The sequence below is a fragment of the Chrysemys picta genome, chromosome 22, assembly GCF_011386835.1.
Source record: "Chrysemys picta bellii isolate R12L10 chromosome 22, ASM1138683v2, whole genome shotgun sequence".
Lineage (NCBI taxonomy): Eukaryota > Metazoa > Chordata > Testudines > Emydidae > Chrysemys > Chrysemys picta.
Window position 1 is genome coordinate 19916731 of NC_088812.1, and position 24644 is coordinate 19941374.

The 24644-nt window shown below is 53.1% G+C and overlaps 1 protein-coding gene across 9 annotated transcripts in view; it reads left to right on the top strand.

Moving 5' to 3' along the window:
* PDE1B (phosphodiesterase 1B) overlaps window positions 1-24644 on the top strand; it is a 147745-nt gene that overhangs the window by 113977 nt on the left and 9124 nt on the right. For all 9 annotated transcript variants that reach the window (XM_042858930.2, XM_065576064.1, XM_065576063.1 and 6 more), the window contains 9 exons: window positions 6100-6213; window positions 11464-11646; window positions 12186-12252; window positions 12942-13058; window positions 20000-20140; window positions 20967-21067; window positions 22109-22234; window positions 22981-23082; window positions 24432-24552. In XM_042858930.2, the coding sequence (XP_042714864.1) occupies window positions 6100-6213; window positions 11464-11646; window positions 12186-12252; window positions 12942-13058; window positions 20000-20140; window positions 20967-21067; window positions 22109-22234; window positions 22981-23082; window positions 24432-24552 (1072 nt within the window). The remainder of the gene's footprint in view (window positions 1-6099; window positions 6214-11463; window positions 11647-12185; window positions 12253-12941; window positions 13059-19999; window positions 20141-20966; window positions 21068-22108; window positions 22235-22980; window positions 23083-24431; window positions 24553-24644) is intronic.

Sequence of the window (24644 nt, forward strand, 5' to 3'; positions counted from 1 at the left end):
CTGTGGTACCTGGCTGTTCAGACGGCTATACAGCCCTGTGCTCTGACCACTAGACAGCACTCTCCAAGCTCTGCTGTGGCTGTGCTATGAAGTCAGGCATTGCTGTTGGCTGTCATGGGAAGCCTGCAGGGCCACAGTGCTGCTAGGATTGGCTGGGGCTGGGTACAGACAATCCCCTCTATCATTTGCCGGGCGCGTGAATGCCCAGGTGCAGCGAAGGCTCCCAGTCTGTTCTGGAGAATCCATGCGGTCCATTCCCAGCCTGAAGCTCCCAGCCCCCATGCAGTTTCGGAGGAGAAGGGGCAGGTGCTGGCTGGGGCTCTGTAGACAGCAGGGCAGGGAGAGACCTGGGAAGCAGCAGAGGGCAGTGGAATAGACGCCTTATTGTCAGTCTGAAAGTGCCTCCCCCCACGTAGGGGCTTCCTGGGGGCAAGCGGGATTCTAGCTCCGGTGTATCATTCCTCACAGAGCAGTGATGGGTGCTGCAGGGTGTGGGACTTGCATGGTGACCTTGCTGATTTCAAGGCTCCTCCTTTGCCAGCAGAGCCCGCACTCCTTGCCCCAGAGGACGGTGCAGGCGGTGCTGCTGTCCTCCCCGCGCTTCATGTTCTTCTGCATGACCGCTTTCAAACTGACGCCACGTGACTGGAGAGCAAAATAATTGTGTGTGTGTGTGTGTGTGTGCGCGCGCGTGTGCATGCATGTGCGCCTCTTGTATGCAGTGTGCATGCACATGTGCCTGTGTGCTCCTTGTCAGGGCAGAGCGGATTTCTGATTGAATACGGAGGCGTTAATCCAATTGCTGGCAACTGAAAAGCCATCAGAGGCTGTTCATCATATAAATGGCATTAAGAGGGCTCCTCAATCAGATTCCAGCCTTGTATTCGAATGGGAGCCAGGTCTCATTTCCCTCTATCAGTATTGTTACGTTGCCTCTGAATGACTCCAGGTGGACTCAGCTCTGGGATGCCATCAGCGGCCAGGGTGCAGCGGGTGTGTGTTTCGGTTCACAGCTTGTTGCGGCACGGTGTCTCTGTGTGATTCACCAGGTGCCTGGTCACAAAGGGGGCCAGTATTCTCAGGGGCAGCTCATGGGCCAGGCACGATTCACACCAAATCCAACCAAGTTTGGGACTGACCGGTGAAATGAGCTGGTGAGTTTTTACCCCCATCATGAAGCCATACCTACTGCTGGCTGTCTCAACAAAGAAGCTAAGATTCAAATAGGGCCCCAGAGGCAGAGCTGCCCCCAACCCTGGGTCTGTGGGGATCAGGTTGGATAGCCTGCAGCCATGCTGTTCTGTGCCCAGGCCCATCTTCAGTCCCTAGGGCTGGAAATCAGGCCACAGGGCAAACCCCAGCAGAGACCCTGGGACTAGGACTGCCATCTCCAAGACAAGAGGCAGAAAAAATGGCCACAGGCCACCCCCACACCAACAAAAAGGATCCTAGTGCCAACTATAGCTAATTTTCCCCCAAAAGCCCCTGTGCCCACCAGCTCCTAGGAGCCCCCAACTATCCCCTCCCAGGAGCTCCGGCCTCCACAACCCCATTCCCCGCTCTTCACTCCTCCCTGCTGGTGAGCCTCGCTCCTGGACCCCAACTCCAAGAGGAGCTGCCGAGGTTTTGGCAGGTTGAGGGCCTGGCCCTCGGGGTAGGACTTAGCAGGTGCTAGCCCTGCTCCCAGCAGTAGCTGCATAGCACATTAAATCTTGTCACTGGTAGCCAGCATGGCAGTGTGAAAACCAGGCAGGTAGCAGCCCTACCTGGGATGCTGGGGTTTTTTGGGGAGCTGCAGGGGAGTGGGCTTGCTCTGGGGCCTCACTGAGCTCCGAGATAGACTGTGCTGCTGCCTGCTGAGCTGCACTGACCTGCCAGCTGCAGTCTGTTCTCATGGGGCCCTGGCTGTATGCGCCAGTCCCTCCAAGAGGCCACTTGTCCCCGCGGCTCAAGGTGCTGTCGCTGCCTGAGTGTGAGGAAGAGGGTTGTGAGCAGCAGACATAGAACATGGCACCTCTAAAAGCACAGGCCACTAACTGCCCAGGCCCTGCTCCGTTATCCAAGGCTGCAGCCGGCTCCCCAGCCTCTATGTGGCTTAGCCACACTGGGGGGAAAGGGCCATCCAGAGTGGTGGGTTAGATAAGCACAAATCCCGCCTGCAGGCAGGGCCATCCAGAGGATTCAGGGGGCCTGGGGCAAAGCAATTTCGGGGGCCTCTTCCATAAAAAAAGTTGCAATACTATAGAATACTATATTCTCGTGGAGGCCCCTGCGGGGCCCGGGGCCTAGGGCAAATTGCCCCACTTCCCCCCCTCCCCCCGGCAGCCCTGCCTGCAGGAGCCTGATGCGCTGATGGCAGGAGCCAGGGCTGGTTCCAGGCACCAGCTTGCCAAGCAGGTGCTTGGGGCGGCCACTCTGGAGAGGGGCAGCACGTCCAGCTGTTCGGCGGCAATTCGGCGGATGGTTGCTCACTCCCGAGTGAAGGACCTCCCGCCAAATTGCTGCCGCAGATCGCGATTGCGGCTTTTTTTTTTTTTTTTTTGCCGCTTGGGGCGGCAAAAACCCTGGAGCTGGCCCTGGCAGGAGCAGAGTCATCCAGGCTCACACTGTACTGAGGCTGTTGGCTGCAGACAGAACCTATGGTTCCCTCTAGCCCAGGGGTCGGCAACCTTTCAGAAGTGTGTGCTGAGTCTTCATTTATTGACTCTCATTTAAGGTTTCGCGTGCCAGTCATACATTTTAACGTTTTTAGAAGGTCTCTTTCTATAAGTCTATAATATAGAACTAAACTATTGTTGTATGTAAAGTAAATAAGGTTTTTAAAATGTTTAAGAAGCTTCATTTAAAATTAAATTAAAATGCAGAGCCCCAGGCCGGACCAGTGGCCAGGACCCGGGCAGTGTGAGTGCCACTGAAAATCAGCTCGCGTGCCACCTTCGGCACGTGTGCCATAGGTTGCCTACCCCTGCTCTAGCCCAATCCAAGATGCAAGTTCTCAGCAACATGCTGGCTGGGCCTGCCTCGACGCCTCACTGCATCACTCTCGTAAATGTAACAGCAAAGGAGAAAACCCCAGCCCCGTTGGGACAGATCCGCCCGCAGGCCTGCTGCAGCTTCGGCTAGAACAGTGAACTGAACAGTCAACAGTTTAGAGAGCAGCTGGCAAGGAGCCTGCACCCCTCCCCCATACAGTCCCAGCAGGGTAGATGCCTAGCTGGGAGCGCAGACCCACTGGCCTTTGAGCATACAGCTGGGAATTCTTTCAGTGTGTAATTCCAGCTCCCTTGGTAGTCAGGGCATGGATGGCTTCCTTAGATAAGCACACAAACCAGTCCCTTCCTGCCTGTGAAATACAAACCAGAGAGGCAGCCCCCTTCTTTGGGAAACTCAATTAGCACAAGAAAGAGGCTTTGATTTAAAGAAACTCCAAGTGAGTGACATCTCCTAATCTGAGGAGGAGTAATTTAGGGAGGTAGGGGAGTGTGTGCCTGTGTGAGAGAGACAGAGAGAGCTTCACTGCCATCCATCAAAGGAGGATCAGGGTGGTTTAAAGAGCCACTGCAAAGATAAAGATCTATTCCTATTTTTCCTAGCTCTTACCTCGATCGTGACTATTGGTTCAAGCTGTAGAGTAACACTATCACCAGAGAGCGCGAGTAGGAAATAAAAACTGCATAAAACCCAAGACCATACGGGGCCCAGAGTATAACCCTGTGCATGTCATTTGCACTGGCACATCCTGGGTGTGAAATGCACCATCTCAGAACGCCCTTCGCTCTGGTGTCAATCACTGCACAGGGCGTAGGCAGTAATCAGCCCCGTGAGGCATTTCACAGTGAATGCCAAACATTTAAAAAGGGGCTGCTGGTTTGGAAGGCCCCACCTCGGGGCCTGATTTGTAGGGATGCTCTGCTCAACCCCCAAATCTCCAGCTGAAGCCAAGGGGAACTGGGGGTTCCTAGCTTCATGTGTAAATCAGGCCCCAGGTGTTTCAAGTCAGGCTCTGAAAAAGGGAATTACCCCAAATCCATGGCAATTTAAGCCTGATGTTATAACCCAGGCGGCCTTGAAGTCTGAATCTGATGTTTGTTACTGTAATTAGCTGGATGGGAATCCTATTTAAAACAATTTCAACCTGAGATAATTAAACAGGATGAATTTGACGAGTCTAATTTACTTTGCTGCTGATTAACTTTGCTTCGTTTTGCACTTCACTCAGCTGGGAAAGTGAAACAAAATTGGTGCTGCCAATGCAAGTGATTTTATCTTGAGTCTCATGGTATTCATTGTTCTTAAAGCTCCAGCTGCTGGAGTCAAGTGATCATGTGAGAATATCAGCTTTTATTTTAAAAAAATATTTCTCTCCGTCATGATTGAGAAAATCTTGAAACTGTGACCCGAGGGTGATCTAAATGTCCTCAACCAGACAAAAAAATGTTCCGAAATTTCATTTTTTAAAAATCCCAGACTTGTAAAGCCAATCTCGTGATTTTTGAGAGCTGATTTATGAATGCTGGAGGCTTGGCCATTCTGCAACATTGCTCTGATTCACTTTGGCCCAGATTATTAAAGGTGTTTAGGCAGCCAACTCCCGTTCTAAATTTCACTTCCATTATTCCCGTGCACTAGCCCAGCAGTTCTCAGACTTCACTGCACTGTGACCCCCTTCTGACAACAAAAATGACTATACGTCCCCACACCACAAGGGGTTCCACCAAACTAAATTGCTGCGGGGCTCAGGCTTTGGTTTTCTGCCCTGGGCCCCAGCGAGTCTAACGCCAGCCCTGGCGACTCCATTAAAATGAACTCGCGACCCACTTTGGGGTCTTGACCCACAGTTTGAGAACCGCTGCACTAGCCCAAATGACAAGGGATTTCTAGGTTCTTGACTCTGCCGAAGCAAAGCTCTCACTTTGCCAAAACAAAGATCCTGACTGGTCCCACTGCAAACAAAATCCATTGCATGGGAATTTTCCAATCTGTTAACTTTGTTTCCCCTTCAAACCACCCCTAAAGCTTGGGCAGAATCTATTTGTATTTACATTTGGAATCACCTTCATTTTAGATCAAAGGAAAGTAATAAAATAAGAGAAAAAAACACAAAAGTAAAGTCCTCTGATGCTTACTCTTTCACTCTCAGAACACTTGTGCATGTGTACGTGCAATTTCTGTAACAGTCTGCACTGATCAGAGCACAGAATGGCAGCAGACTCTCTAGCAGATGGCAACAAATGCCAGAAAATTTTAAAGGGGCGGCGCACAGAAAGACAGAATCCCATTGAGCGCGTGGTTCCCAAACTGCCAGGCTTTGTGCTGATGCAAACAGTGTTTGAAGGGAGATAAACCTCCCGTTTCAGGGCATTAGCTGACCTGTAACTGGTCAGACTTGGGATGAGCCCTCCATTGGGGCAGATTACCACACATCTGCCTGCTTCGGGATTCTTGCACCTTCCTCTGCAGCAGGTGTGGGTGAGGGGTCACTGCATTCGATAAGCAAGCTCCCCTGAGGTTTATATGGCCGTACATAGGGAGAGCAGTGTGCTAGTAGCTGATAGTGCTGCTCCGTTGGAGAGCTGGGTGAGACAAGCTGATGGGTTCTCAGCCCAGCACCGATGCTTAGCCCTAGGGCAAAACCAAGGCATCTATGTCTTGGAATGAACGTCTGTGCTGCATCTAGACACACATCTATGCTGGCAGCAGAAGCAGGACAACAGGCCTCCAGGGTGGGAGCTGGCTGCTAACTGCCCTCCCTGGCAAAGCGACTCCCCAGCTCGCTGGGCCCTGGAGTTGAAGCTCCAGGCTCTAGCTCCACTGCTGATTCTGGTGTGTGTGCAACAGTGGGAGTCTGTTGCTCCTGTTGTAGCCAATGTGGCTCAGATACCAGCTCCAAGGGCCTCCCTTTCGGCAGGTGAGCAGGGCTCTTGCTGTCCCTGTGTGGGCTGGTAGGAGTCAGTGAGTGCCAGGGCCGTGACAGCGTGTGTGTGTGCTGGGGGAAGGGCAGTGCACCAGCCCTGACGGATCCAGGCAGCAGTTCCCCCTGTGGCAGGCAGGGGGTGCTGGCACAGGCAAAGGGTGACCCAGGTCTGTCCTGTTTTGCAGGCTGAGGTACATGGTGAAGCAGCTGGAGAATGGCGAGGTGAACATCGTGGAACTAAAGAAGAACCTGGAGTACACAGCTTCATTGCTAGAGGCCGTCTACATTGATGAGACCAGGTAGGCTGGGGTGTGCCTGCCCCATAGTGTCCCCTGGGGATACTAGGGGGTGCATGGGGGACACTCCCTCCTGGGGAGGATGTATAGGGGATGGGGTGCCATGCTGACAAGTGTGGGTGGGATGCATAGGGGATGAGATGCTGTGCTGATGGGGCATATGGAGGGAGAGTATATGGGGGATGGGGTGCTGTGCTGACAGGGGTGTGTGGGGGGGTGCATAGGGGACAGGGTGCTGTGCTGATAGGGGTGTGTATAGGGAACAGGGTGCTGTGCTGCCTGGGAGATGGAGGGGAAGTGTATAGGGTGTCAAGCTGTCCTGCAGCAGCTCAAGAGCATGAGTACCAGCCTGTGGGCAGACTGTTAAGAACCAGGACACAACCCCCAAATTATTTGAGAGTTCTGTGCTTAGATTTCACCAATCAGTTATCAAGTATAAACTCCTCAGGCAATGTAACAGCCTAACCTCGGAGTCACAGACAGTCCCCCTGCATACTCTGATCTGTCTTGCCACGCAGGTGAGCCTGTCTTTGTGACAGATGTTCCCTTACACCAAGGATCACAGCAATAGTCAGGTTACTCCCAGTCCCAAAGAACCAGCCACTTACCCCAGGTCAGTAGCACCTTAGATCTCACACCAAAGACAAGACTTGTAGCCAAGCCTATAATAAACTATATACAGATTTATAACCTAGGGAAAGGAAATAAGAGTTATTTCACTGATGATCTACAACACATCCTGGACAATGATCCCTCACTTTCACAGACCTTGGGAGGCAGGCCAGTCCTCGCCCACAGACAACCCTCCAACCTTAAGCATATTCTCACCAGCAACCACGCACCGCACCATAACAACTCTAACTCAGGAACCAACCCATGCAACAAACCTCGATGCCAACTCTGCCCACATATCTACACCAGCAACACCATCACAGGACCTAACCAGATCAGCTACAACATCATCGGCTCATTCACCTGCACGTCCACCAATGTTATATATGCCATCATGTGCCAGCAATGCCCCTCTGCTATGTACATTGGCCAAACTGGACAGTCACTACGCAAGAGGATGAATGGACACAAGTCAGATCAGGAATGGCAATGCACAAAAACCTGTAGGAGAACACTTCAACCTCCCTGGCTACACAATAGCAGATGTAAAGGTAGCCATCTTACAGCAAAAAAACTTCAGGACCAGACTCCAAAGAGAAACTGTTGAGCTCCAGTTCATTTGCAAATTTGACACCATCAGATCAGGATTAAACAAAGACTGTGAATGGCTAGCCAACTACAGAAGCAGTTTCTCCTCCCTTGGTATTCACACCTCAACTGCTAGCAGACCACCTCACCCTCCCTGATTGAACTAACCTCGTTATCTCCATACGGATTTATACCTGCCTCTGGAGATTTCCATTACTTGCGTCTGATGAAGTGGGCATTCACCCACGAAAGCTTATGCTCCCAATACTTCTGTTAGTCCTAAAGGTGCCACAGGACCCTCTGTTGCTTTTTACAGATTCAGAATAACACGGCTACCCCTCTGTTCTTTAATATGCAAGCTCATATGTCCTTTTGGGCTAACCCAGGCTAAGAAGCTGGGGATCTTTTGCCTATCAATCCTTGCCTCTAAGAGTCCAAGCAGTATAAAAGTTACAATTCCTCCTTGTTAGCACTTTTTATTTCTTTCCCCTTTCTGCATCGAGTTGTATATTCAGCTGTTGGGAGGAATTCACTTGCATGGCTCCTCTTCATGGTGGGGGAGAGCGATCAGCAAAGCCTTTTGTCCTCTGATGTTCGGTGTTGATGGGCCTCTGTCAAGGCTGATCCCCCACTCTGGCATTTTTAGTGCAGAAGGTGGGGGCCCGCAAGGATTCTAAAAATTAATACTGGCCACTCCAGGCTTGTATTAAACTCCCAAGTTTACAGCTTCTCTCTGATCTTGGATGGGTAGATGCTGCCACAACCCAAGTGCAAAAAAACCCCTTGGGACCCAGAAAGGTGCACTTGGGAAGTCCTCCCTGTGGGGTACCCTCAAGCCCTTTCACCCCCCTCCAGGGAAGAGCTGAGAAAGAAAACAAAGGAAATCAGCTGTTGCCACCAGCTAATCAAACAACATATGCACAAACCTCTTAGGGACACAAAAATCCAATCCTGTTCTTAAAAAAGGTAAATTTTATTAAAAACAAAAAGAAAGAAAAACATCTCGAACTTAGGCTAAGCACCCAAAATAGCTTTCTTGAGGTTCAGCTTAAAGGTTACGAGCAAACAAAAGCATCGGGGGTTAGCACAGAGGAGTCCACTAGCCATAAGAAATAAACAGAGCTAAACCTAATCGCGTCTTTCTAAACATTCCTGATCTACTTATACATTTGGGGGTTCCAAATAAGTAGTTCTAGGTATGCTCTCATAGACTCATAGACTCATAGACTTTAAGGTCAGAAGGGACCATTATGATCATCTGGTCTGACCCCCTGCATGCTGCAGGCCATAAAACCGTCCCCACCCCTTCCCTGGACTCTGCTGCTGAAGTCCCCAATCCAGTTATTAGTGACTTCAATCCGCAGAGACCCTCCTGCTAGAGATCCCTGCCCCATGCTGCGGAGGAAGGCGAAAAACCTCCAGAGGCTCAGCCAATCTGCCCTGGAGGAAAATTCCTTCCCGACCCCAAATATGGCGATCAGTAAGACCCCGAGCATATAGGCAAGAGTCTCCATCCTGACCCCTTTTAGCCATTATGCTATTTACCTACCATTGCTTGGTTTTCCTTGACTACTATGTTTTACCATTAAACCATTCCCTCCATAAACTTATCTAACTTAATCTTAAAACCAGACAGGTCCCTCGCCCCCACCGTTTCCCTCGGAAGGCCGTTCCAATATTTCACCCCTCTGACGGTCAGAAACCTTCGTCTAATTTCTAGCCTGAACTTCCCCACGGCAAGTTTATATCCATTCGTTCTCGTATCCACGTTAGTACTAAACTGGAATAATTCTTCTCCCTCCCTTGTGTTAATCCCTCTAATATATTTAAAGATAGCAATCATATCCCCTCTCAGCCTTCGCTTTGTCAGACTAAACAACCCAAGCTCCTCTAGTCTCCTTTCATACGACAGGTTTTCCATTCCTCTGATCATCCTAGTGGCCCTTCTCTGCACCCGTTCCAGTTTGAGTTCATCTTTTTTAAACATGGGAGACCAGAACTGCACACAGTACTCCAAATGAGGTCTCACCAGCGCCTTGTACAACGGAAGCAGGACCTCCTTATCCCTACTAGATATACCTCACCTAATGCATCCCAAGACAGCATACCTGGCTTAAAGCTTCTCATAGCATAACTGCTAACTGTTCCCCTCTTTCCCAGAGAACAATAACAGAGACAAAGGGGAAGTTTTCCCCCATTTTAAAAAGTTCTAGCCTTCCCACTGGCTCTTTTGGTCAGGTGCCCCTCCCTTTCCTTTACCTGGGGGACTTTGTTAACCCTTTACAGGTAAAGCACGCAGAGAACAGCCACCAAGAGGGACTTTATAGCTAACTGGCTAGCTGGGTGTCCATAAAAGGGAGCAGCCCCCCCCCCCCGCTTCATTTATCACAGCCTCCTTAGTTGGGCAGGAGCTAACACCTCCTGTTAGAGACTTGTATTTACACTCTCCTTAATGCTTCTCTCCAGTCTGATGATTTACAGTTACAGACCAAATGGGATACAGATGCTGTAAGTGAGATTAATGCTGCAGCAACTCACAAGCTGTCAAGGCTGGATCCCCACTTTGAACTTTAGGGTACAAATGTAGGGGCCTGCATGAAAACTTCTAAGCTTAACTACCAGCTTAGCTCTGGTTTGGCTGCCACCATTTCAATGGATTCCATTCCTGGGAAACCTTGAAAAACCTTCACCAAATCCCTGGTGAATACAAATCCAAAACCCCTTGGATCTTAAAACAAGGAGAAATTAACCATTCCCCCTCCTTCCTCCCACCAACTCCTGGTGAATACAGTTCCAACCCCCCTGGGATCTACAACAGGGAGAAATTAACCATCCCCCTCCTTTCTCCCACCAACTCCTGGTGAATCAAGATCCAAACCCCTTGGATCTTGAACAAGGAAAAATCAATCAGGTTCTTAAAAAGAAGGTTTTTAATTAAAGAAAAAGGTAAAAATCATCTCTGTAAAATCAGTATGGAAATTAACCTTACAGGGTAATCAAACTTAAAGAGCTCAGAGGATTCCCCTCTAGTCTCAGGTTCAAAGTACAGCAAACAAAGATAAACACTCTAGTAAAAGGTACATTTACAAGTTGAGAAAAACAAAGGAAAACTAATACGCCTTGCCTGGCTATTTACTTACAAGTTTGAAATAGGAGAGACTTGTTTAGAAAGATGTGGAGAACCTGGATTGATGTCTGGTCCCTCTCAGTCCCGAGAACGAACACACTCCCAAACAAAGAACACAAACAACAGCCTTCCCCCCCCAAGATTTGAAAGTATCTTGTCCCCTTATTGGTCCTTTAGGTCAGATGCCAGCCAGGTTACCTGAGCTTCTTAACCCTTTACAGGGAAAAGGATTTTGGAGTCTCTGGCCAGGAGGGAGTTTATAGTACTGTACACAGGACAGCTATTACCCTTCCCTTTATAGTTATGACACAAGCATTTCATAAAGTCTAAACATTCATACAATTCGAATACCTATTTTAATAATACAACACACAAGTGAGCCAGACTGGTTCCAGCTACGCAGTTGTCAGTGTTCAGTTGAGTCATGGGGGCCTTGACATGTGCTGGCATGAGATATGCCAGCATCACATAGGGGACGGGATGCCATGCTGACAGGGATATATGGGAGAAGGACCTATAGGGGATGGGATGCCATGCTGACAGGGGTATATGGGAGAAGGACCTATAGGGGATGGGATGCCATGCTGACAGGGGTATATGGGGGGAGGACATACAGGGGATGGGATGCCATGCTGACAGGGGCACATAGGAGGAGGACATATAGGGGATGGGATGCCATGCTGACAGGGGCATATGGGAGGAGGACATATAGGGGATGGGAGGGATGCCATGCTGACAGGGGTATAAAGGAGGAGGACATAAAGGCGATGGGATGCCATGCTGACAGGGATATATTGTAGATGGCACATGGCATGTATAGGGCACAGGGCTGTGCTGATAGGGGCATATGAGGGGTGAGTGTACAGAGGTGGAGTGTGGGGGGTGGTGTGTGTCCATTCCCGGTTCACTGGCAGATTCTGTTTCAGGCAAATCCTGGACACAGAGGATGAGCTGCAGGAGATCAAGTCGGATGCGGTGCCGTCGGAGGTGCGGGACTGGCTGGCCTCCACCTTCACCCAGCAGACCCGCGCTAAGGGCCGACGCTCCGAGGAGAAGCCCAAGTTCCGCAGCATCGTCCACGCCGTTCAGGCCGGCATCTTCGTCGAGAGGTTCGGAGCTGGGGGCAGAGGGGGCATGGCGGGGGTTGTATATGGGGAGTTTGCAGGGTGCTGTATTGGCATGTAAGGAGAAAGCTCCCTGCCTGGTAGAGGGGGCTGGAAGACCGGACTCCTAGGTTCTATTCCTGGATCTGGGAGGTGACTGGGATCTGGTGGTTTCAGCATGGGGACTGGGAGCCAGGACTTTCTGGGAGGGGAGTGGTATCTAGTGGTTAGAGTCGGGGAGCAAGAAGACGGACTCCCGGGTTCCATTCCTGGCTCTGGGAAGGGAGATAGTCCAGTCACCGCCCCTCTCTGTGCCTCAGTTTCCCATATTATGCCCGGGGATGCTCCCCACACTGGGTGTGGGAGTGGAGAATGAGGCTGAACATCTGCTGAGTGCTCTGAGGAAGGGTCGAGCAGGATCACACACACCCCTCCCCTCACATGGCAGGCGATCTGCCTCACTGGGCTGGCTACCTGCCTTAACGGCCTCTTCTGGCAAATGGGGAGCAGGGCCCAGTCCCACCTGCTGCTCCCTTTCCTTGCAGGATGTTCCGCCGGACGTACACAGCTGTGGGGCCTAACTACTCCACCTCTGTCATCAACTGCCTGAAGGTAATGACGGGGAGGTGCCTGCTGCTCCCCATGCCCCTGAACCCGCAAGGGGTGATGGCTCCCATGGGGGCAGAGGCTGCAGCCAGCGGCACCTGGCATCCTCTGTGCTGCTCGCCCATTTCCCTGCGGCCATCAGAGCCAAGCATGACTCTGTCCCGTGCTGGCAGAGCCAAAGCTGGCCCTGCGAAGGCTGCATCACTATGCCCTTCATTTGGGAGGGGTCACTCGGCCCAGCCCCGCCGTGTCACACTAGCCCTGTCCCCTCTCAGCACCTGAAAATCCCCATCACCTCTTCCTGTGACATGCCCACCATGGGCCTGCTTGTATCGGCTGGGCAGCGCTGTGCCAGGCTGATGGACAGGGCCCCCACAACCACAGGCATAACCTCCTCCTACCCTTAGCTGGGGTGTCGGTGCCCCTCCCCTTCCTGCTTCTCTAGGTCATTGCCCCTGCACCCATTCACAGCTCATGCTGCCCGTGCTAGATACAGGGTGTTTCAAATGCCACCTGGATGTAACTCTGCTACCTGGAATGGGACCCAGCCTAGCCCTGTGCCAGCTCCTCCGAGCCTAGTTCAGGCTGTGCTCCCCCTGCCTGCCACGGGCCTGCTCTGAGCCAAGCTGCCTGTCCCTTGCTGGCCTTGCTGCATGGGGCGGAGATGTGACTTCCGCTCTGCCTTTCCCCCACAGACCCTGGACCTGTGGTGCTTCGATGTGTTTGCGCTGAACAGAGTGACGGAGGACCATGCCCTGCGCACCATTGTCTTTGAGCTGCTCACCAGACACAACCTCAACAGCCGCTTCAAGGTCAGCAGCCTGCCACCTTCACCCCCCCCCGTCCCCCACGAGCCTCCTGCTCCCCGCCATGTCCCATCACCAGCCCCCTGCCCCCATCATGCTCCATCAGCAGCCTCCTGCCCACTCAGCCCCAGAGGGCTGGAAGATCCAACGGGCAGTGGAACAGGAGCCCATGAATGATACCAGGATCTCCAACCCTCTACACAGCCCAGACCTGTCCCCAGCGCTCAGCTGGAGAGGAGGTTTGGGGGACACGGTACAGGGGTATGGCCAGCAGAGCCAGCACCTGAACAGGCCCGGTGGGGTCACAGCAGCCCTGAACCCATTCCTGGGGCTGGGTGCCGGCCTCTGTGTGTTGATGAAGGGCTGGGCCTTGCAGAGGAGAAATCCCCTGAGTTCTTCTCTAAGCCAACTGAATGGAGTGGTTACACCAACCTTCCCAGCTCTGCAAAGGCTTAGGTAGGGTTCACGTGCACATCTGTGGGTATGTGTGTGCATGTGAATGTGTATGTGTAATGCCCACAGACACCGGGCAGGATCGAACCTGGGACCTCTGGAGCTAAATGCATGAGTCTCTACTGCATGAGCTAAAAACCACGTGGCTCTTAACCAAAGCTGTAGCGGACTCATCAATCGCTAGCTGGGCTAGGTACCGCTAGAGGGGGACAGAGTGCCACACCCAGCAGGCCTGGGTTACATATGCACATGTATGTGTATGAGTCTGCACATATGTGTGCATGACTATGGATATGCATGCATGTGTGGCGTAGGAGTATGCATGCCTGTGAGTCTGCATGTGCATGTCTGTGGCGTGTGTGCGCCCAGGTGTGCATGTCTGTGTGTGTAGGTGACAGCTGTGCATGTCTGTGTGTCTCTGTGTGTCCGGGTGTGCATGTCAGTGTGTGTATGTGCCCAGGTGTACATGTCTGTGCCCGGGTGTGCGTGTCTGTGCATGTCTGTGCGCGGGTGTGCATGTCTGTGTGTATGTGCCCAGGTGTGCATGTCTGTGCGTGTGTGTGCCCGGGTGTGCATGTCTGTGCGTGTCTGTGCATGTCTTTGCAAGCATTGACTGTTTTTCTTCCCTCCCTTGCTGGGCCGGTTGCGTTCGCCCATTGACAGTAACTGATGGGGATGAGGTCTGTGTGAACAGCTCCGCTTGCTTTTCCTGTTCTCTCCAACGCTCCCCGTTGTCCAGGCGTGACGCAGACACCCGACTTGCTCATGTGCTCAGGGTCATACAATCACCAGCTTTGGGGTTGGGAAGGAATTTTCTCCCCAGGTCAGATTGGCAGGAACCTGGTGGTTTTCACCTTCCTCTGCAGCAGGGAGCAGGGATCACCTGCTGGGATCATAGAATCATAGAACATTAGGGTTGGAAGAGACCTCAGGAGGTCATCTAGTCCAATCCTCTGCTCAAAGCAGGACCAATACCAACTAAATCATCCCAGCCAGGGCTTTGTCAAGCCAGGCCTTAAAAACCTCTAAGGATGGAGATTACACCACATCCCTAGGTAATCCATTCCAGTGCTTCACCACCCTCCTAGTGAAATAGTGTTTCCTAATATCCAACCTAGACCTCCCCCACTGCAACTTGAGACCACTGCTCCTTGTTCTGTCATCTGCCACCACGGAGAACAGCCTAGCTCCATCCTCTTTGGAACCTCACTTCAGGTAGTTGAAGGCTGCTATCAAATCCTCCCTCACTCTTCTCTTCTGCAGACTAAATAACCACAGTTCCCTCAGCCTCTCCTCGTAAGTCATGTGCCCCAGCCCCCTAATCATTTTCATTGCCTTCCGCTGGACTCTCTCCAATTTGTCCATACCCCTTCTGTAGTGGGGGGACCAAAACTGGACGCAGTACTCCAGGTGTGGCCTCACCAGTGTCCAATAGAGGGGAATAATCACTTCCCTCGATCTGCTGGCAATGCCCCTACTAATACAGCACAATATGCCATTGGCCTTCTTGGCAACAAGGGCACAGTGTTGACTCATATCCAGCTTCTCATCCACTGTAATCCCCAAGTCCTGTACTGCAGAACTGCCGCTTTGCCAGTCGGTCCCCAGCCTGTAGCAGTGCATGGGTTCTTCTTTCCTAAGTGCAGGACTCTGCACTTGTCCTTGTTGAACCTCATCAGATTTTTTTTGGTCCAATCCTCCAATTTGTCTAGGTCACTCTGGACCCTATCCCTCCCCTCCAGCGTATCTACCTCTCCCACCAAATTAGTGTCATCTGTGAACTTGCTGAGGGTGCAATTCATCCCATCATCCAGATCATTAATAAAGATATTAAACAAAACCGGCCCCAGGACCGACCCTTGGGGCACTCCGCTTGAAACCGGCTGCCAACTAGACATCAAGCTGTTGATCACTACTCATTGAGCCCGACAATCTAGCCAGCTTTCTATCCACCTTATAGTCCAGTCATCCAATCCATACTTCTTTAACTTGCTGGCAAGAATACGGTGGGAGACCGTATCAAAAGCTTTGCTAAAGTCAAGATATATCACATCCACCGCTTTCCCCATATCCACAGAGCCAGTTATCTCATCATAGAAGGCAATCAGGTTGATCAGGCATGACTTGCCCTTGGTGAATCCATGTTGACTGTTCCTGATCATCTTCCTCTCCTCCGAGTGCTTCAAAATGGATTCCTTAAGGACCTGCTCCATGATTTTGCCTGGGACTGAAGTGAGGCTGACCGGTCTGTAGTTCCCCGGGTTCTCTTTCTTCCCTTTTTCAAATATGGGCACTATATTTGCCTTTTTCCAATCATCTGGGACCTCCCCCAATCACCACAAATTTTCAAAGATAATGGCCAATGGCTCTACGATCACATCCACGAACTCCCTCAGCACTCTTGAATCCAGAGCCGCGGAGCAAGGGGAAGACAGGGGTCTGTGGTTCCCAAGATCGCATCCCCTGGCGGCTTTTCAGTGTGGGTGAAAGGGGCCATCTCAGGCACTGGCCCATCTATGCAAACAGCCAGTGCCCAACTCCTCCGAGAAGGTGGCACCAATGTGTCTGAGCCATGTTCCTGCTGCAGCACGACCATGCATCCACCCCAGACACACTGCCTGAGTGCATGCCTCAGTGCATGCTGGGAAAATCCAGGCAGCTACCGCGTGGTGCCTCAACAGGGACAGTGCACCCAGGAGACGTGCACACAACGGCACCATGGAGTGATGCATGCTGGGATGCCTTGCCACACAGGGACCTGGGAGGAGGAGACTGTCCACATCAGTGACCCAGGTTCATTCAGGGTTCCTGGCTGCTCAGTGCCAGGCTGGGTACAGGGAGCTGCCCTGAGGTAAAATGGCTTCTGGCAGGGGTCATGCCAAGAGCTGCCATTGTTACTGTCCGAGCATTGATCATGTGGGGCAGAATATATGTTAGCATCATAGAGTCACAGACTTTAAGGTCAGAAGGGACCATTATGATCGTCTAGTCTGACCTCCTGCACAACGCAGGCCACAGAATCTCACCCACCCACTCCTGTAATAACCCCCTAGCCTATGACTGAGCTATTGAAGTCCTCAAATCATGGTTTAAAGACTTCAAGGTGCAGAGAATCCTCCAGCAAGTGACCTGTGCCCCACGCTGCAGAGGAAGGTGAAAACCCCTCAGGGCCTCTGCCAATCTGCCCTGGAGGAAAATTCCTTCCCAACCCCAAATATGGCGACCAGCTAAACCCTGAGCTTGTGGGCAAGACTCACCAGCCAGACACCCAGGAAAGAATTCTCTGTAGTAACTCAGATCCCACCCCATCTAACATCCCATCACAGGCCATTGGGCATATTTACCGCTAGTAGTCAAAGATCAATTAATTGCCAAAATTAGGCTATCCCATTATGCCCTCCCCTCCATAAACTATTCCTTGACTTTAGCAAAGCTTTTGATACGGTCTCCCACAGTATTCTTGCTGCCAAGTTAAAGAAGTATGGGCTGGATGAATGGACTGTAAGGTGGATAGAAAGCTGGCTAGATCGTCGGGCTCAACGGGTAGTGATCAATGGCTCCATGTCTAGTTGGCAGCCGGTTTCAAGCGGAGTGCCCCAAGGGTCGGTCCTGGGGCCGGTTTTGTTTAATATCTTTATTAATGATCTGGAGGATGGTGTGGACTGCACTCTCAGCAAGTTTGCAGATGACACTAAACTAGGAGGCGTGGTAGATACACTAGAGGGTAGGGATCGGATACAGAGAGACCTAGACAAATTAGAGGATTGGGCTGAAAAAAACCTGATGAGGTTCAACAAGGACAAGTGCAGAGTCCTGCACTTAGGACGGAAGAATCCCATGCACTGCTACAGACTAGGGACCGAATGGCTAGGTAGCAGTTCTGCAGAAAAGGACCTAGGGGTCACAGTGGACGAGAAGCTGGATATGAGTCAACAGTGTGCTCTTGTTGCCAAGAAGGCTAACAGCATTTTGGGCTGTATAAGTAGGGGCATTGCCAGCAGATCGAGGAACGTGATCGTTCCCCTTTATTCGACATTGGTGAGGCCTCATCTGGAATACTGTGTCCAGTTTTGGTCCCCACACTACAAGAAGGATGTGCAAATATTGGAAAGAGTCCAGCGGAGGGCAACAAAAATGATTAGGGGTCTGGAGCACATGACTTATGAGGAGAGGCTGAGGGAACTGGGATTGTTTAGTCTCCAGAAGAGAAGAATGAGGGGGGATTTGATAGCAGCCTTCAACTACCTGAAGGGGGGTTCCAAAGAGGATGGAGCTCGGCTGTTCTCAGTGGTGGCAGACGACAGAACAAGGAGCAATGGTCTCAAGTTGCAGTGGGGGAGGTCCAGGTTGGATATCAGGAAAAACTATTTCACTAGGAGGGTGGTGAAACACTGGAATGCGTTACCTAGGGAGGTGGTGGAGTCTCCTTCCTTGGAGGTTTTCAAGGCCCGGCTTGACAAAGCCCTGGCTGGGATGATTTAGCTGGGAATTGGTCCTGCTTTGAGCAGGGGGTTGGACTAGATGACCTCTTGAGGTCCCTTCCAACTCTGATATTCTATGATTCTATGATTCTATGAAACTTATCAAGCTTCGTCTTGAAGACAGATATGTCTTTTGCCCCCACTGTTTCCCTCGGAAGGCTGTTCCAGAATTTCACTCCTCTGATGGTTAGAAACTTTAGTCTAATTTCAAGTCTAAACTTCCTGATGGCCAGATTATATCCATTTGTTCTTGTGTCCACATTGCTACTGAGCTTAAATAATTCCTCTCCCTCCCTGGTATTTATCCCTCTGATATATTTATAAAGAGCAATCATATCTCCCCTCAGCCTTCTTTTGGTTAGGTTAAACAAGCCAAGCTCTTTGAGTCTCCTTTCATAAGACAGGTTTTCCATTCCTCGGATCATCCTAGTAGCCCTTCTCTGTACCTGTTCCAGTTTGAATTCATCCTTCTTAAATATGGGAGACCAGAACTGCACACAATATTCCAGATGAGGTCTCCCCAGTGCCTTGTATAACGATACTAACACCTCCTTATCTCTACTGGAAATACCTCGCCTGATGCATCCCAAGACCGCATTCACTTTTTTCACGGTGATATCACATTGGCGGCTCATAGTCATCCTGTGATCAACCAATACTCCGAGGTCCTTCTCCTCCTCTGTTACTTCCAACTGATGTACTAAACTCCGAGCCAGCCCTGTCTGGGTGCCTGGGTGGGAGGGGCTGGAGTGGGCACAGGGCTGCAATGGGCAAGGGAGTCAGTGGTGCTGCGTTGGGCAGCTCAAGTGCCCTGCAGGGCCCGATTTCCAGGGCCCATCTCTGCTCTTTGCCACACATCTGCTGGGAGTCGCCGGCGCTGCTCCAGATTTTTGAGAGCAGAGTCGAGCCTCAATCCCAGAGACCTTCCCATGGGCCCCACAGTCATGGCATGTCCGTCAAAGACCCTGGCTTAGCAGATTGGGGCTTTCCTTCTGCAGCCACAATGGGTGCGGGGGCCCAAGGGGGCTGGAAGCCTGACAGTGTGTTGGTCTAGAATAGATCATTGTTGATTTCCCAAATGGAAGCACCAAAGAGCCCAGGCCGGGGTCAGGCCCAGTGTGCCGGATGCTGCACTGGCTGCCCCAGCCTGGAGAGCAGAGGTGTCAGACAGGCTGTGCTGGGGCGAGGGAGAGCAGAAGCAGCACAGGCTGTCTCCACCTGCCAATCTCTGGAGCAGACTCCCCTTTGCCCCTGTCCCCTGAGGGAACAGACTCGGGTGTGATGCTCCTCTCCCCACTCACAGCAGGGTCGGGACTTGACAGACAGCATCTCCACCCCCCATCTTGTCTCTGCCCTCTGCGTATGGCAGGGCTCTGGCAACGTGGCGCTGTCACTCAGGGGCTGGCAGCATGGTGTCCCCTGGGCCAGGCAGCTGCAATACCATAGAACAGGCAGGGCAGGGCTGCCCCCTGCCTGTGGGCCCCAGCCTCAGCCTGGCCCCATTGAGCCCCACAATGGCTGGGAGAGTCCTGGGGCCCATTCACTCCCTGGCCTCTTTGCAGGTACTGCTCAAAGACACAGGTGGCTTTACCCGCGGGAGCAGCAGCAGTTATTCCAGTGAGTAAGTCCCTGCAGGATGGGGCCTGAGCCACTCTGACATCAGCAAATAGAACAAGATTCCCCAAAACCACAGTGGGAAAGCAGGCCACTGCCCGGGGGTCTGTGTGTGGTGGGGTGTCGAAGATCTGTGGTCTAGTGGCCAGAGCACAGGTCTGGGAGCGAGGAGTGCTTGAGTCCTTTTCCCACCTTTGGAAAATCACTTGGTTGTCTCTGTGCCTCAATTTCCCCATCAGTCCTTCCTGGCTGCCCCTAGGGTTATTACGTGGTGAGATTTCTGGCTACAGGACAGGCTGGCAGCCCTCTTTGGCATGCAGATACCCCTGCAGCGTGCTTGCATGCTGCCAGCTCAGGGCTCTGGTGCTGCAGCCTGACCCCTGTCTCCTTGCTCCGCAGATTCCCACTGTGTTTTTAATGACCTTACTGGACGCACTGGAGGCTGGCTATGGGAAATACAAGAACCCCTACCACAATCAGATCCATGCGGCGGACGTGACCCAGACTGTGCACTGCTTCCTGCTGCGCACTGGCATGGTGGTACGTAGGTGCTGTGCCAGCTGGCTGTGTCCAGGGCCCCTCCTCTGGGTTCATGCTGAGGGGTCATGGTCTGGCCTCTCCACTGGTGGCTAATGGGGGGAGGTGGGAAGATCAGGGCATGCTACTGCTTCCTCCCTGGTGCCCATGGGTGGAGGGTAGGGGATCTCCCACAGCACTCAGCAGCAGCTGCTCCAAGCACCTTGTTGCACAAGCCGGGGAGGGGGAAGCTCCATTCTGGCTCTTTCCCAGGTTTGGGGGGGATCCAGAGTTTGGTTCAGCTAGTTTTAGAGTCAGGGCCCAGCCTGGGGGTGGGTTAGATCCAGCCCCACTTCACCAGAGTTTGCGGGTGTTGGGATCTGGGTCTTGGTCCAAGCCCATGTAAGAGCTGCCTGGTTCCAGTGCAAGGGGCTGCATTGTTACCAAGGCGCACAGCGCCCCCTAGCGGCCTCTCCACCTTCACAGAAACGGCCAGGTGGAGAAACCAGCTCAGGGTCTGGAGGGTGAATGGGGCTGAGTGCCCTCCTTCTCCCAGCTCCCTGGGCAGGCCTTGGCTGCTTCCTCCTGCCCAGCCAAGCCATCACCTGCACCTGACACCTGTGCCTGCCCTGCTGCCAGCATAGCCTGGGCCCCAGCCCATGAGAAGGAGTCAGGAACAGGCTGGAGGGACACAAGTTTTGGGGGTCACTATGTTAAGGTGCCTGCTCCCAACCTCCCCCCCTCCAGGTTATGTAGGAGCAGTGATTCCTGCACCTCTGCCCAGGGACAGGACAGGGTGCTGAGCTGGGCAGCACCCCTCCTGGGCACTAACAGCGTCTTTGCCCCCCAGCACTGTCTGACGGAGATTGAGGTCCTGGCCATCATCTTCGCAGCTGCCATCCACGACTATGAGCACACGGGCACCACTAATAGCTTCCACATTCAGACCAAGTGAGTGCCCAGGCGGCAGCGCATGGCACGGCCCCTCCTGCCCGGGATCTCATGGGCTCTCCTGGAGAGGAGCTATGCTTCACCGAGTGCTGCAGGGTGGGCAGGGTGCCCATTGGGTGGGTAGCAGGGGGGGAGCAGGGTGTCCAGGGGCCAAGCACTGGGAGGAGGGGCAACGTGCCATGGGCCAGGCAATGTGGGTAAGGCAGGTTGCCTGTGGTCGGGCAGTGGGGAAGGGGCAGGGTGCCTATGGACTGAGCTGTGGGGAAGGGGCAGGGTGCCTATGGGCCGGGCAGTGAGGGAGGGATAGGATGCCTATGGGCCGGGCATAGATATGGGGTGGGGATGGGGACTACTCTGGGCTGGGCACAATACAAAGGTTTCCATTGGTTGTGGCTGAGCTGCAGATATCATGAGAATTACCCCACCCCCATCTCTCTGGGGGAGGATCGGGCTCACTCCGGTCTGCACTCTGGGGGATTCAGCCCTGTTCTGGCCTGTGCTCTGGGGGAGGATCGGGCTTGCTCCGACCTGCGCTCTGGGGGGATTGGGACCATTTCGGCCTGTGCTCTGGGGGAGGATCGGGCTCGCTCCGGCCTGCGCTCTGGGGGGATCGGGCCCATTCTGGCCTGTGCTCTGGGGGAGGATTGGGCTTGCTCCGGCCTGCGCTCTGGGGGGGATCGGGCCCATTCCGGCCTGTGCTCTGGGGGAGGATCAGGCCCGCTCTGGCCTGTGCTCCTAGGGGAGGATTGGGCACACTGCGGCCTGTGCTGTGGGGGAGGATCGGGCCCATTCTGGCCTGTGCTCTGGGGGAGGATCAGGCTTGCTCCGGCCTGCGCTCTGGGGGGATCGGGCCTGGCCTGCACTCCGGTGAAGAATTGGGCTCGCTCCAGCATGGGCTCTGGGGCAGAATCAGGCCCAATCTGGCCTACGCTGTGCTGGTTTACTCATCCCTCAGTGACGCTGTTGTGATAGCGGCCGGCTGCCTGCCCGGGGCGGCCTCTCCCCAGCCCCAAATCTGAGCCACGGCTCCTCTGGTCCCAGGTCTGACTGTGCCATCCTGTACAACGACCGCTCGGTGCTGGAGAACCACCACATCAGCGCTGTCTTCCGCATGATGCAGGAGGATGAGATGAACATCTTCGTCAATCTGGCCAAGGATGAGTTTGGGTAAGGCCCTGCCCTCCCGCCCCCCTGCAGATCCCCCAGAACCTGTGTCCCCCTCACTTCTGCCAGCCATGGGGTTGCAAATAAGTGGCTAATCCTGCTGCCCATCTGGTCAGCAGGGAGCACATTGCAGGCTTCTGCTTATGATCATATGTGTCCGCTCAGAGCAGAGACACTGGGCAGCAGATACAGACGTCGGCCCCATCCCAAATCGCAATGGAGGCAGAGAGGGGACCTGCCTCCCCTCCGTGTTTATGATTTATCAATTGAGTTACTGTGTCACTTAGGGGCCCTAGTCCTGGAGCAGGATCCCGGTGTGCTAGCACTGTACAGACACAATACAAAAAGACAGTCCCCAGGATGCCTAGTTAGTGAGTTGCTGATGGGATTTTTAACATCGAGCGACAGTAAAGCACCCCATCATGGGGGTGGAAGTGGTTAATGATGGGGGTCCATCTCTCTGACATTCATGCCTGGAGCACATCAGTCCCTCTGCACCAGGTGGGGAATGGGGCAGGGAGCTCATTCAGCCGGAGGCTCTTCTAACTGTATTTCTGAGCCTTCTCTGTGCAGGGGACCCCTTAATGGGGAGCCCTGGGGGCAACTGCCAGCTTGTGTTCATTGTGTTGTACTGACAGAGCAGCCACAAAAGGGTCAGTTCATAAAATGCAATGGGTGGAGCGTGTGCAACGGGCTGAGTTGCTGGCTGTACAGGAGTGATCACGCGTCTATTTCTCCACATGGGGCAGGGAGCTGCGGTCCCTGGTGATTGAGATGGTCCTGGCCACAGACATGTCCTGTCACTTCCAGCAGGTCAAGTCCATGAAAACCTCCCTCCAGCAGCTGGAGAGGTGAGTGAGGGGGTGGAGGTAGGGGTGGAGGTGTTGCGGGGGGTGTTGAAGGAAAGTGCTGCTTCAAGGGGAAGCAAGAGGTGGTGTTGGCGGGGGGGGGGGGGGCGGGGGGGAGATGTTTTGTGCACATAGGAAGTTTATGGGCACGTGTGGCTTTGTGTGCAGCTGAGGTGGGCGACAGGAACGTGTGTGTAACGCGTGGATTTTGGGAGTCGGATGTGTGCTGGGAGGGGGTGCGCATTGTATGAGTGTGTGTGTGTTTGTGCACACATGCATGCTTTGGCTGTGCAGGTCTGTGTGTCTATATGCACGCACACGTATGTCTACACATGCCTGCATGTGCACATATGTGTGTCTGCACACATGTGCCTGTGCGTGTACATGTGTCTGCATGCATTATGTTGACAAATTAGAGCGTGTTCAGGGAAGAGCCACAAGGACAATTCAATGCCTGGAGAAGCTGCTTGCCGGGGAGAGACGGAAGAAGCTCCATCTACTTAGCTTATCAAACAGCAGGGTAAGAGCTGACTTGATCCTGGTCTGTAAATCCCTACACAGGAGCAGATTTCTGAGAGCAGAGAGCTCTTTAATCTCGCACTCAAAGGCAGAGCGCGATCCAATGGCTTGAAGCAGAAGCTCAACAAATTCAGGCTAGAAATAAGATGCAAAAGGTTAAGTGAGGAGAATTAACCCTGGGAACAACTGGTCCCGGGGTGCAGTGGATTCTCTGTCATGTGGGGTCAATCTGTCCTGCAGCTGGAGCTGTAATTCCCAGTTTGGGTGTACGGACACTCGCTAGCTTTGATGGAGGTAACATGCTACAAAGAGCAGTGTGGCTGCAGTGGCATGGGTGGTGGTGCAGGCTAAAATCCCATGTGAAATCCTGGGTGTGTATTCAGGCAACCAGCCCGTCTCGCTGCCATGACGCTGTGGCCACACTGCTGTGTTCAGAGCACTAGTTCCATCGGAGTTAGTGTTTGTACATCTGCCGGAGCCGGGAATTACAGCTTCCGCTGCAGCCTAGATGGACACTTGGAGTCTGGCTCTAAAAGCTTCGCTCTGGCTCGGCTGGATGCTGGAATCCCTGGCTCTGGCCGGGGCGATGCAGACGGACAGAGCAGATGATTGTAATGGCCTGAACACGGTTGAGCTGAATTGTGTCTGTGCATGGTGGTGTGTGTGTGTGAATGTGCCTGTGTGCCAGTGTGCACACAGCTCTGTGCCCAGGTGTGCTGAGCTGTGTCTGGGCGTCAGGGATGAACAGTGGTGGGGCCAGGCCGTGCTTGGGTGGAGGCCGGGTAGAGAGCAGGGCCCCTGCCTTAATATGCCTCTTGCGCCTCCCTCTGCAGGATCGATAAATCGAAAGCGCTGTCGCTGCTGCTGCATGCAGCCGACATCAGCCACCCCACCAAGCAATGGAGCGTCCACAGCCGCTGGACCAAGGCTCTGATGGAGGAGTTCTTCAGACAGGTACCGCGGGGAGGCTCAACCGGTCCCCAAGGCCTGCGGCTCTTCCCAATGCCCTTGAAAACCAGACGAGCCCAGGCCTTGGCCAGAAGCAG